This window comes from Silene latifolia, chromosome 11, assembly GCF_048544455.1.
Source record: "Silene latifolia isolate original U9 population chromosome 11, ASM4854445v1, whole genome shotgun sequence".
Taxonomy (NCBI): Eukaryota; Viridiplantae; Streptophyta; class Magnoliopsida; order Caryophyllales; family Caryophyllaceae; genus Silene; species Silene latifolia.
In genome coordinates, this window is record NC_133536.1 from 20944015 (window position 1) to 20955974 (window position 11960).

Genomic DNA, 11960 nt, shown 5'->3' on the forward strand with positions numbered 1-11960 from the left:
GACGGTCTTGATTAATTTTGAAATAACTTTTTTTTCCTCAAATCAAAATACAATTCAATGAGCTGAAATATGAAATTAATGAAATATTAATCTAAAATCTACAAGTAATCCAGTAAAAAGTAAAAAGTCTACATATATCTTGCATTCATTGCGCGATATCTAGACTAGTATACACTAATACTATGAAATAGTTTTGGTACCCGACCCCTGAGTCCCTGACTTAAGTGACGAACTAAGTTTTCTTCTAAATTTGATTTTCTATAAAAATAGAATTGTGTTGACTTGTCTAATTCTTACATTTACCATTTATAATACATTTTGTTGACGTTTTTTAAATTTATGATGATAAAATCCATCCGCCAACATTCATGTCTCGATGCGTGATGGTCACTTTAGTTTTGGGATCAAGTCGCTTGCATTTTCCCTTTTGCTTTTTATCTGAAAGCGATACGCTGATAACTGCTTTAATCAATACCATGGTCAGGTCATAAACCAAAACTCTTGGTTAATCAAATACATTATCGGTTCTGACTTCTGATCTATGCTTCAAATTCTTTGTATGGTTCTGTAAAACTGGGATAGAGTGATAAAACAATGGTTGAAGTTTACAATACAAAAACAGAATTCAATCCGAAATTAATTTGAAAATCTGTCGACATGAAGCAGTCATGTGAAATTACAGATAGCAATGGGAAACTTCAAGCACTATAAAATACTCGTAAACAAGAATCGCACGAAGTTTTTGCTTGGATCAGTTTGATTGTAATGTTTGTTTCTTGAATGTTACTGATTCCTTGAGAAAACGGGGAGTTACCTACTCACTAAGATCTTCATCATCGCTAAGGTCGATCACATTGGGATAGATTATGGCCTCGAACTTCATGTTACCTCCATCAATCTGATCCCTCTTGATCTTTAGAACCGACTTCCCGAGAGAGGCATCACACCAGTGTGCTTCAATGCCCATTAAATCTCCAATGCTTCCAAATTCTTCCGGAATTTTATGAAGCGACTTGCATCGGCGGACAACTAATCGCTCTAAACTTGGAAAGTTATCATCTGATGCTTCCCATTCTTTAATATTAAGCCCCTCCATTCTCAAGTATTTCAGGTTTTTGAAGGTCGCCGTTGTGTTCCATTGTTCCCCTTCAAAGGCTCTCAACTGTAACTTGAGGATCTCAAGCCGAGGCAGCATAACAGCAATCTTTTCTATTTCCAACCAGGGTGACTTAAATCCAGAAAGTGTTAGTTTGTACAGATTCGAGGGAAATCTAAACTTGCCACAAAATGGACTCCAGCTTTGATAGAACACTCTCAAACATTCAAGGTGACAAAGGCGATCAAGAATAGACCAGTCGAATGGCTCCAATATTATGCATCTTAGCTTTCGAAGATTTGGTAACCTTACAATTATCTGATCTGCAATTCTCCCTGAAAGAATAGGGGTAGAGAAGTTTTGGAGACTACTTACAGAGTTGTCGTTACTCGGATGCATACAGATTCGTGCACGTTTATTCACCAGGAGCTCTCTTAATTTGCTCAGACTGAAAATGGTGTGAGGAACCTCAACCTCACCGCGGGTTCCTCTCACAATAAGCGTTTCAAGGTTCAAGAAACCACTAATTGTTGATGGGATTCTTGTCATCGAACCCCTTAAGGCCAAGTACCTTAACAATGTCAGTTCTTCTACAATTGCAGAAAGGTCATCATTAAACTCGCATTTATCTAAATCCAGCAAAGTAAGTGATTTTAAATTCTTAAACACAAACGGGATGGTGTCCCATGGTACATATAACGGCACAGCGCAGATCAAGGAACGCGGTTTTAGAGGTGTTAATAATTTATCAAATATGTCTCTCTCGAAGTGTTCGCCAATTGAGCAAAAGTATACGCGACCACGCTGTTGAAAACTCCCCAAATCATCCAACCTGGAATGTAAAACACATAAGCAATGCAAGACTATGAACAGTATAAAGTACATGAATGAGAGGGGAACAGTCGAGTATATTTCACTGCTTTGATTTGTGAGCACTACGGCTTCTTTTTATTTTCTCATAGTCACGGACGAGCTAGTTAATATAAATCTCATATCTGAAAAACTATAATTCATGCGGTGGATCTCAGATCATATAGCGGCTTTGTTATTGAAACGATATTTCCCAAAAGTAGATGAATTGGAGAGACATGTTAAGTAATGAAAATGGGGGAATAATAGCTCATACCTGTCCATTGTGAATAGAAGTTTCTCCGCCTTTGCTTTTTGTATGCAAAAATCTAGCAGCAAATCGTGAATCCTACAGGTCTGAATTTGATGATTAGAACCACTTTTTGCAACCATTAGCAAACTTCTGTCAACTAAGTCGTGCAAGTACTTCTCTGCAGCGCTTTCCAAACTTTCCTGCTCATAAGAAGTCTTTACGAATCTTTCTGCAAGCCATAGTCGTATCAGTTTCGACCTAGGGATTTCTGTACCTTTAGAGAATGCTGCGCAATATAGAAAGCATTGCTTCATGCGAACTGGTAGATGTCTGTAACTTAGTTCTAGCGTACTAGAACCCTCGGTTAAGAGGTGACCATCCAGGCTCCGTTCAATTTCCTTCCAACCATCTTCCGTCTCATTTTTATTTTTAAGAACTCCAGCTATCATAACAATTGAAAGTGGCAGCCCACAACATTTCTCTGCGATTCCTTTCCCGACTTCACATAATCTTTTAGGACAACTCCTCGTCCCAAATACTTTCTTCTGCAATAGATCCCAGCTTTTGTCTGCAGTTAGGAGGTTGAGTTTTATAACATTTGTTACATTTTTATCACCACAAACTTTCTCTCCGACGATGCTGTACCTACTTGTTATTAGTATTTTACTTCCATTGTCGCTGGATGGAAAACTTTTGCAAAGAGCATCCCAAGCAGCAACATCCCATACATCATCTAAGACTATGAAATAGTTCCTTTTTTGACGTAGACACTGCTTCAAGAGTGTAGCTAAATCTTCCACCCCCATGACATTGATTTCACTGCTGGGTCGCTCACTAATCTGACCAATGATGTTTTGGAGAAGCTCTTTCCTTCGAAACTCTTGCCCAACATAACACCAAGCATGAGCATTGAAAAACTTGGCACAATCTTTGTATAGACGCATGGCTAGGGTTGTCTTGCCTAAACCAGGCATACCAACTATCGATATTTTCTCCAAATTCCGTGACCCTGTGGTAAGTTGTGTCCTCAGTCTATCTTCCTCCTCAAAACTGACTTCATCTTTGGAATCCTCAGTTGCGTGGCCTTTTCCCATTTGGTATTCAGCATGTATATCTGGACCCTCAACTTCAGTCATGGAAATTTTCGGCAAAGTTTCCTTAATAAGTTTAACCTCTCTTGAGACATAAGAAACTCGTAGTTTGTTATACCATGTAGGAAACTCCTCAAATGTGTGTATCATGTTGTCCACTTTGCGACCCAATTTCATAATCTGAGTCCATATCTGCTTGACTTCCTCTTGTTTAGCGTGCCTCATTGTATAAGGTTGAAGAAAAGAAAGGCAAATAGATAAATCATCATGGAGTATTCCAATTTGATCTGAAATGTGAGTATCGGTTTCCATGAAGTCTGTCAAATTCAGTAACATATCACAGAACTCGAAATCAGACATGGACAACTCCATGCTTGGCAACTTGATATATTCATCATAAGCGTGTCTGAGCGATGCGTTGAAGCCGTCAACTCCTTCCTTCAGACCAGAACAACCATCATTTTTAAATTCCCTGAAAAATAAGATATAATTGTGTGCTGCTTCAATAACCTCAACCTCTACATCTTCAACCACATCACCTACTCCCTCCGTCGTGAGAGTTTCCACTAGATTTTTCTCAAGGGAGTAAACTAACTTTACAAATAGGTTATCAGCTTCCGCTGTGACGAGAGATATGCGAAGATCACGCAAAAGCTCATTAGCTTTAGGCATCTGGACTAAATATTCAATCAAGTCCAGTTGCAGCATGTTTGCTGTAATATCTTTGAAGATGTCAAGAGTTAGAGTAAGAAATTCCTTTTTACTCTTCAGTTTTCTTAACCAGAGTGACCAGAGTTGCATCCAAGTGTCATAGAAGATTAGTTCAATTTCTTGATACTTATCCTGGAGTTTTATACTTCCGTGGTCCTTGATAAATGTGTGGAGTACGCTGAGCTCCCTTACATATCTGGTAGCTAGAGTTTTACTTAACACGACTTCCTCCAATATCAGCCTCGCATATCTGAAGAAATCGTCAATTGAACTGGTAGTTTCATTGTATTTCATGTAGATCTTCCAGGCAACATCTGTAATGTGAGCAATCTTCTCTTGATCGTGTGTGTTGAGATCTGAAATTACATGACTCGCCAGATTTGCGCAGTTATATATATCGCTTGCAATGAAATCAGATATGTCACCCTCCACAAATATTTTAATCCATGTAGGACTAAGTACACATCGAATATCGTCCAATTCATCTACAAAGCGTCTAATGTCCAATACCATTTGGGAAGGGAGATCGTCCAGTAGTCTGATCAGAAGGTATTGCAGATCATCAGTGAGGCAAACAAGAGTCTCATACTCGGGTCCACATCTGTCTTCCAAGGTTATATTGAGGAGTCTGCTGTTCCTAATGTTCCGCCAGTAGCTTACATAATTTGTTATCTCCTCCGCCAATGTAGAAATGTCGCTCTTTCCATCTACGCTGGTCAATGGCAGTAGCTTAAAGATGAGCATAACTCTCTGGGCATAATCTTTCATATGCCTAGACATATCATCTGTCAGTGGCCTAATTTCTTCCAACTTTTCTAAGCTCCAATTCGCCATCGACTTGTGAAAACATAGCAAGAGTCCAAGTCCTTGTTTAATGGCTCTACACTCATCTGACATTGAAAGAGTTACTTCATCAACATGCTCAACAGATTCCAGACTTTCCAGTACTCTCTCTACGCCTTTCACCCAATCATTTTTCCCATCCTCGGGGTAGCTACATGAGTAAAAGTAATCAGCCGTGTGCCAGAGACACTCACCTCCTTCACAGGAGGACTCGGTGCTACAGTCCACTTTTCGCAACCAATAATCAATGAATTCATTACCATCCTTAAAATCTTCTAGTTGTCTAAGAGAGTATGTCTCCCCAAGACGCGAATCCCAATATGGTATGATGTACATCAACCCATGCCTGACCGACGCGATTTTACTTTCGAGATCTTGCGTGGAAGATCCAAAATATCTCTCGACATCAGCTTCTATTATGTCCAAGTCCCGCAATATTCTCCTGTATAAGCTCATTTTTCCTTATCTCTTATGTCAGGCAGCATCAGATACTACATCCAGGCTATCACCTGCGCATGAATAAGAAAACATAGTTACCACCAACAGCTACGGAGTATTATCTATCGCACCGATAAATGTGTAAAGTTTTGTCACGTTGAATTTGTTGAAATGTAGTTTTAGATTTTATTACTTCGCTTGGTGTGTTTCTATTAAGAAGGAAGGAAATAAGAGATATGGTATATTATGAGAATATCAGGGTTAAGGTCCGAGTCAGTAGTCCAGTACTATAAATACAGGTCTTATGTATTCATATCATATCACAATATTATCAATAATACCAAATAAGGTTGTATTATTCCGTCGTATCTAAATCTTGCCAGGGAAAGTGATAAAAGTAGCTTTAGAACACAAGACAAAATAGAATAGTGACTTAATTATTATGTGTGTACAGAGTGTTGGTACACAGAGTTAGTTATAGGTTGTTAGAGTACACCTAATGCTGACGTGTTATGCTAACTAATTCTGTTACTGATAACAGATTTATTGCTGCTCTAACTAACAGCTTATTGCTACTGCTACTCACTGCTGCTACTGATCAGCTAAAGTGCTATTTTGGTTCTGCGGGTTCTCTCAATCAGTTGTCTCACGGAAGTTTTATTAATTTTTTAATTTAATTCCTTATCCTTTGGGTTTCTCTGATACCATGATAGATGAACCATCTCAACCAAAACCTTAAGGTGATGGTTGAGGCCCAACTATTATAAATATTCCTATTACGCTCTCTCACTCAAATGCCCGTCGGGTTTGAAGAGTGGTTAGTTGTGCACCGGCTCCCCCGTACCGTGTGCTGGGTTTCCACTTCGAGTTTTTGAGGAGTTTTGAGGTTGCCAGGATTTGAACCCGTGACCTTCGGTCACACTGGCTCTGATACCATATAAGACAAGGGTTTGATATTGTGAAAGAATGATTTTATTGAATGATAATTACAAGGTATTTATACTAATGCTATGAGAATATACATAATATTTACTTGCTAAGTTTACAGTAGAAATGCAATAATACATTGCTTGAGGAAGAGACTAATGAATATCTTGTGATATGTTAATAGAGGAAGTAATATTGTTAATATCTTCAATATCAATCAGTTTGTCGCCTAATTCAATCAAGCTTTCATGCATCATCTTCTAGTTAATCAACTCAATGAATGTTCACTCATACAGTACTTTGTGTATTTTGATTGATTTAGGATGAGTAATGGGATGCATGGCTTTGACCCAAATATGATATCACAATCTAAGGTCTTCTAGACGAAATGTTTTCGTGGATATTTTGTCGATTATAGACTGATAAATGTAGGGAGAATATCTCTGGTAGCTCATCTCTGGTAGCTGGGGTTTAAAGGGCCGGGCAAGTTAATATTTCTTCAAATGCAGGACATATATGTTTTTCATTGTTCCAATCCTCTTGATCATCGAGATATCTTGAATAAGAGTGTAGCCTCATTCGATCATTCGATGAGGCTTTAATGGTTTTTAAAAATTGGGAACCTTACTCCGTACCACGAGATGTTCGGCTTTCCCATGCTTGGTTGTGGATGAGAGTTTGTGGCCTCCCATTTGCATATCTTAATATGCATGTTGCATCTGTGATTGGGAAAATGCTGGGCGGAGAAGTTTCTGTTAAAAAAGTTGGTAAAGTTGGCCTGTCTGATCCTCTTTGTCCTGGTTTTTTTAATGTGCTTGAGGATAAGAAACTTGTTCAAATATTGCGTCAGGTGTGGGAGGATTGGGTATAAAGTTCAGGGGTGCCAGGATTCAAGAAGAAACATTGAAGTCAGAATTAATAAAGCATTAGAGCGAGAAGGTAGCGGAAAGAGGGTTTGTAATTTCTCGGGTAAGGTCAAATTACATGTTTCACCTGGATTTATATGCAGGTCCATCTGGTGTTAATTTTTTTACTTCTAGAAATAGACAGTGTCGAATTCCGGTGCATGATTCCAACATAAGGTTAAAGATTCAAAGTAAAACCCCCAGAAGGAGTGTGTGTATTGAACCTGGAATGATATTTACACAAGGTGAAAAACCTTTCTCGGGCCTTTCAGTTGTACATGAGCACAAGCAGCAACGAGTTCAAAAACTAATGGTGCAAAACTGAATCACAATACACTTAGCAATCCTCAGAAGGAAGGTTTTCGTGATAGTGACCAAGGTCAGCCTATTATTGATGATGTTCAGGATATTCAGAATTCAATTTATAATCATTTTTTGGAAAGTAATGGTAGGGTAAGAGAAGAAGACCTCAACACAGATTATAATCATCACTCATCAGCCTCCTCTTCCTGGTAATGGAATTTATTGTGATGGGGAATTAATTCCTGATTTCTCTGAAGACTCTTTGCTCGTTGATGTTGTGAATGACCAGAATGCTTCTGATCAGAATGTTTACGAGGCTAATATTAATGATATCAGTTCTCTAATGAAGGGGGTGATATTAATGCTAATAAAGTCGAAGATCTATCTAATGAAGTCAATATTCAATCTGATCTGCAAACTTTCTACTCTTATAAAGAGGGTGATACTAATGCTAATAAAGTTCATACGTAGTGTCTTTCAAACAATGGTATCTCCTTTATTTCTGATTATTCTCTCATGTTCTTCGATGGATCTGAGATGAGAATATATTTCTAATACTAAAGCTGGAGTTAAGAAGAAGGCTATTACTAACCTGAAACTTAATATTCCTGACATTGCATTATCATATTTGAATGGAGCAAAGGAATTCATGGCTGAAATGAATAAGAGAGTTTGTAAGAGGACAGCTGATTACGTGGTTGACCAGCAGGATATTATTTCATTTCTGACGCTCCCTCGCCTGAGGGTCTGACTATTACTACTATTGATATGGCTTCTGTTGAAGTCTCCATACTGAGAATAGTGCGTAAGGTGAGTTTTTGCATGAGGATCTTTGATGTCGAAATGTCCTGTTCATCTTCTAATTCTTATGATACAGGGGTTGCGGAGGTTGACCTTATCCAACCTCCTATGTCGCCATGACGTGTTTGTGGTGAAATCGTAGGGGTTTAAATAACTCGCTCGCTCTTACAATTCCTAAAGTTAGAGCGATTACATCGTCTACCTATTTAGATTTTATCTTTCTTATGGAAACTAAATGTAACGTAAATAGTGTCGACCCTTTATTTCATTCTTTTGGCTTTGTTAAAGGCTTAGGGGTAGATGCCACTGGATCCAAGGGAGGTATTTGGCTGGGTTTTAGAAGCTCTTTTGCTCCAAGAGTGTGTGAACATTATTCAATCTGAATGGAAAAAGTCCCCTGCTGGCTCGTGCTCTTGCAGATTAATGAGAAAGTTAGCTCGTTCTCATTCAGCAATGAAAAAATGGTCGTTAAATAAGAGGAAAGAATGGTCTTCTAAATGGTCTGATCTTGATGATGCTCTTGAAGAAGGAATGCAAAGTGTTCTGAATGAAGGTGAACTTAGCCATTATTCTCAAACGCGGCTAAAAGATACGGAATTTGCTAAAAATTCTGCATTATAGTGGAAGCAATGTGCTAAGATTAAATGGGCTATTGATGGTGATACGTGCTCAAAATATTTTTCCAATTGGGTCAAAGGCCGTGTTGGGAGTAATTACATCTATGGAATCAAAACCTCGGATAATGGAAGTTGGAGGTTTGACAGAAGTGAGATCTCTATTACATTTCTGAAGTATTTCTCTAATCTTTAGAAAGTGTATCATAATGTGGAAAACTACAAAGATTTTTGGTCGAGGTTATCAAATTTATTTGACGTGATCCATTGCTCCCTTAACACGGATGATATTGACTATTTGGATAAACCGTTTTTTTGCTAAGGAGGTTAGGGCTGCAGTCTTTCAGCTTGGACCTTTGAAATCTTTAGGTCCGGACGGTATCCCTGCCACCTTTGAAATCTCTAGGTCCGAACGGTATCCCTGCTATCTATTATTATCGTCGTCGTCATTTTATCAAGGGTGATGTTATTTATGCTTCTTTGGAAATTCTGAATAATGATCACATTCTAAGATAAATTAATAAGACTTTCATTGTTCTTATCCCAAAATGACTTTTTCTGTGTGCTTTAAGGCAAGGAGATAATCTTTCTCCTTATATTTTTGTCCTATGTACAGAGGTTCTTTCACATAATATCTTAATAAGGAGAGACTTGGAAAAATCATGGGCATTAAACTAAGTTGGCGTGGTCAAAGGATATCTCACTTTCTATTTGTTGATGATTCTATATCTTCTTGGAGGGAGGTGACAAGGAATGTAAGAATCTGCTGAGTTAAATATGCTAATAGCCTTGAATATGCTGAAAATTTATCAATCCGCTCTTTATCAAACACCCCCTATAACTTAATAACTAGCAGAAGCAAATTTGGTCAAGCAAATACAAATGACAGATTTGATTGACATGTTTGACTAGTACTCCCTCTATCCCGGTCATTTGTTATCCTTTTCCATTTTTGGGTGTCTCAGCCATTTGTTATCCTTTCTATCTTAAGAGTGAACTTGATGAGCAATTTGATCATTTACACTCAATTTGTTCCACTTGTCATTTATAGTAATTGACTATCTCCTCTTTCCTTGGTATTTGTGCCAAAACCAAAGGACAACAATTGACCGGGACGGAAGGAGTATATTACAATTAGCAGATTTAGTAGATTTAGTAAAAGTGTTTGGTAATTAGTGGGTTTAGTTTAATAGAATGTTGTATACATGTGTAATTATAGAGAGATTCATTTTTTACAATTTACTAAAATGAATATGCTGGGGAGTAACATATTGGAAAACAGTAGATTGGAGCTCAATCTATTGTTTCAATATGTCATTTACCAAACACGTAATTTAGTAAATTGTTAAGTCAAACATGCTAATAGTCTTGAATATGCTAAAATTTCATCAAACTACGGTTTACCAACACAACTATTGTATAAAATAGTACTCCCTCCTATTCCAGATAATCGTCCCATTGTCCATTTCCGTCTAGTCGGGTAACTGTCCCATTGTCTATTTTTGGTAAGTGTTGTGTGGTCCAAATTCAATTCCATTTCCGTCTATTCACATAACTGTCCCATTGTCCGTTTTGTGTGGACTAAACTCACTTTCTTAATTCTTGTGTCATTTTCACAATGGGACGGTTATGTAGAATAGAAGGGAGTAGATTGCACCTAAATCTACTATTTCAATATGCTCTCTACAAAGCACCCCAACCATTGACTAAACATGCTAAAATAACTCAATATTCTAAAAACTTCTCAATCTAATGTTTACCAAACAACCCTATGTGATATAAAATTAATTATCAGTTGCCTATATTTTGATCCTAACCCAACCTAGAACCCGTATTCTCCAAATCCAAAGTCAACTTCACCCACACTCTAGCCGAACCTGTTATTAGCCATCTTGTGACCCGCCCATCCGACCTGTTAGCAGATCTGGCTACGAATAATATATTGAAAAAAGGGGCCGGTACCACGGAAAATAATTCCGGGATCCACTGTTTCGAACAGTCAAACACGATACCAGTAGTAGCGTTATGTCATTTTCCAATACAGGAAACATGCCATGGGGATGACGTTGTTCCCTTTTTGAAACACGCTACTCTAACCCGTTTTTTAATAATATTCGTTTAAGGACTAATTAAACCGTATATAATGTTTTTTTAATACAGATGGAATAAAAAGGTTGAAAGTTGTTCATCCTATTTTAGAAACAAACGTTCCGATAATGTAGATTGTAGATAAAAACACAATTGAAAAACAAGAATTTGCAGAGGGTAGTGGATGGATGCGGCTAACCTGAGAAAGATACGGAACCTTGAGCGGATCAAGAACTTGGTATCCAATTTGAAGTACCAAATTTGACATGCAGAGTATAAATCCTACACATTAAAAAGAGAACCAAATATGAAGGTGCTTGTAATGGAAAACTTTGTAAAAGCGAAATACAATAATATGAAATACCTGATGATTAATCTTGAGGATCCAAAAGATGTAAGCTGATTGTAATAATGGAGGAATAGAGGAAACCATTGTTGGGAGTATTATAGTCATCCAACTTTAATTTGCTGAGGATTAATTATTAAAATAAGACTTTCAATTGCAAATATATGACCTAACAATTACGACCTGACTTTCGAGATTCAGATTAGGCGTTGACTTCAGATCCCACGTTATAACATTACTTGTTCGGTGGAGCTGTGGAGGTACTGAGGTAGAGCACAAATAACACTATACATCCGGTGGTACAATAGCATCATACAACCAAGTTATATCTTATCGAGCTTATGTGTAATTTTTTGAGCTTTCAAAGTTAATTTTTTTTATGTTTAAGTGGGTGAATTCAGAAATTTTATGGTATAGCTCGACTTCTTTAAAACAAAAGTCGAAAACTTTATTATATAGCTCGAGTTTTAGAGCATACAACTGGGTACAACTGGTTGTAGGATCTATTAACTGGAGGTAGAGGTGGCACTGTGGCAGTGGCACATGATTCAATCGGGTCGAGCTACTATGACTCACGTTTTTTCAGGTTTACTATATAGTTCGTTTTACCAAAGTTCTTATCTCTTAAATAAGTGGTCAGGGGTTCGACTTCTGACTCTTGCGAATGAAAAAACCAAACTTGGGAGTGGTCGACT

The 11960-nt window shown here is 37.7% G+C and overlaps 1 protein-coding gene across 1 annotated transcript; it reads right to left on the reverse strand.

Moving 5' to 3' along the window:
* Positions 1 to 479: 479 nt before the first annotated feature.
* On the reverse strand, positions 480 to 11499 carry LOC141611336 (putative late blight resistance protein homolog R1A-4). The gene is made up of 4 exons (XM_074429856.1): positions 11284 to 11499; positions 11119 to 11201; positions 2223 to 5352; positions 480 to 1928 (listed from the first exon to the last, which is right to left on the reverse strand). Exons 3-4 carry the CDS (start codon positions 5297 to 5299, stop codon positions 815 to 817), a joined length of 4191 nt encoding a protein of 1396 aa, XP_074285957.1. The 5' UTR covers positions 5300 to 5352; positions 11119 to 11201; positions 11284 to 11499; the 3' UTR covers positions 480 to 814.
* Positions 11500 to 11960: the final 461 nt, after the last annotated feature.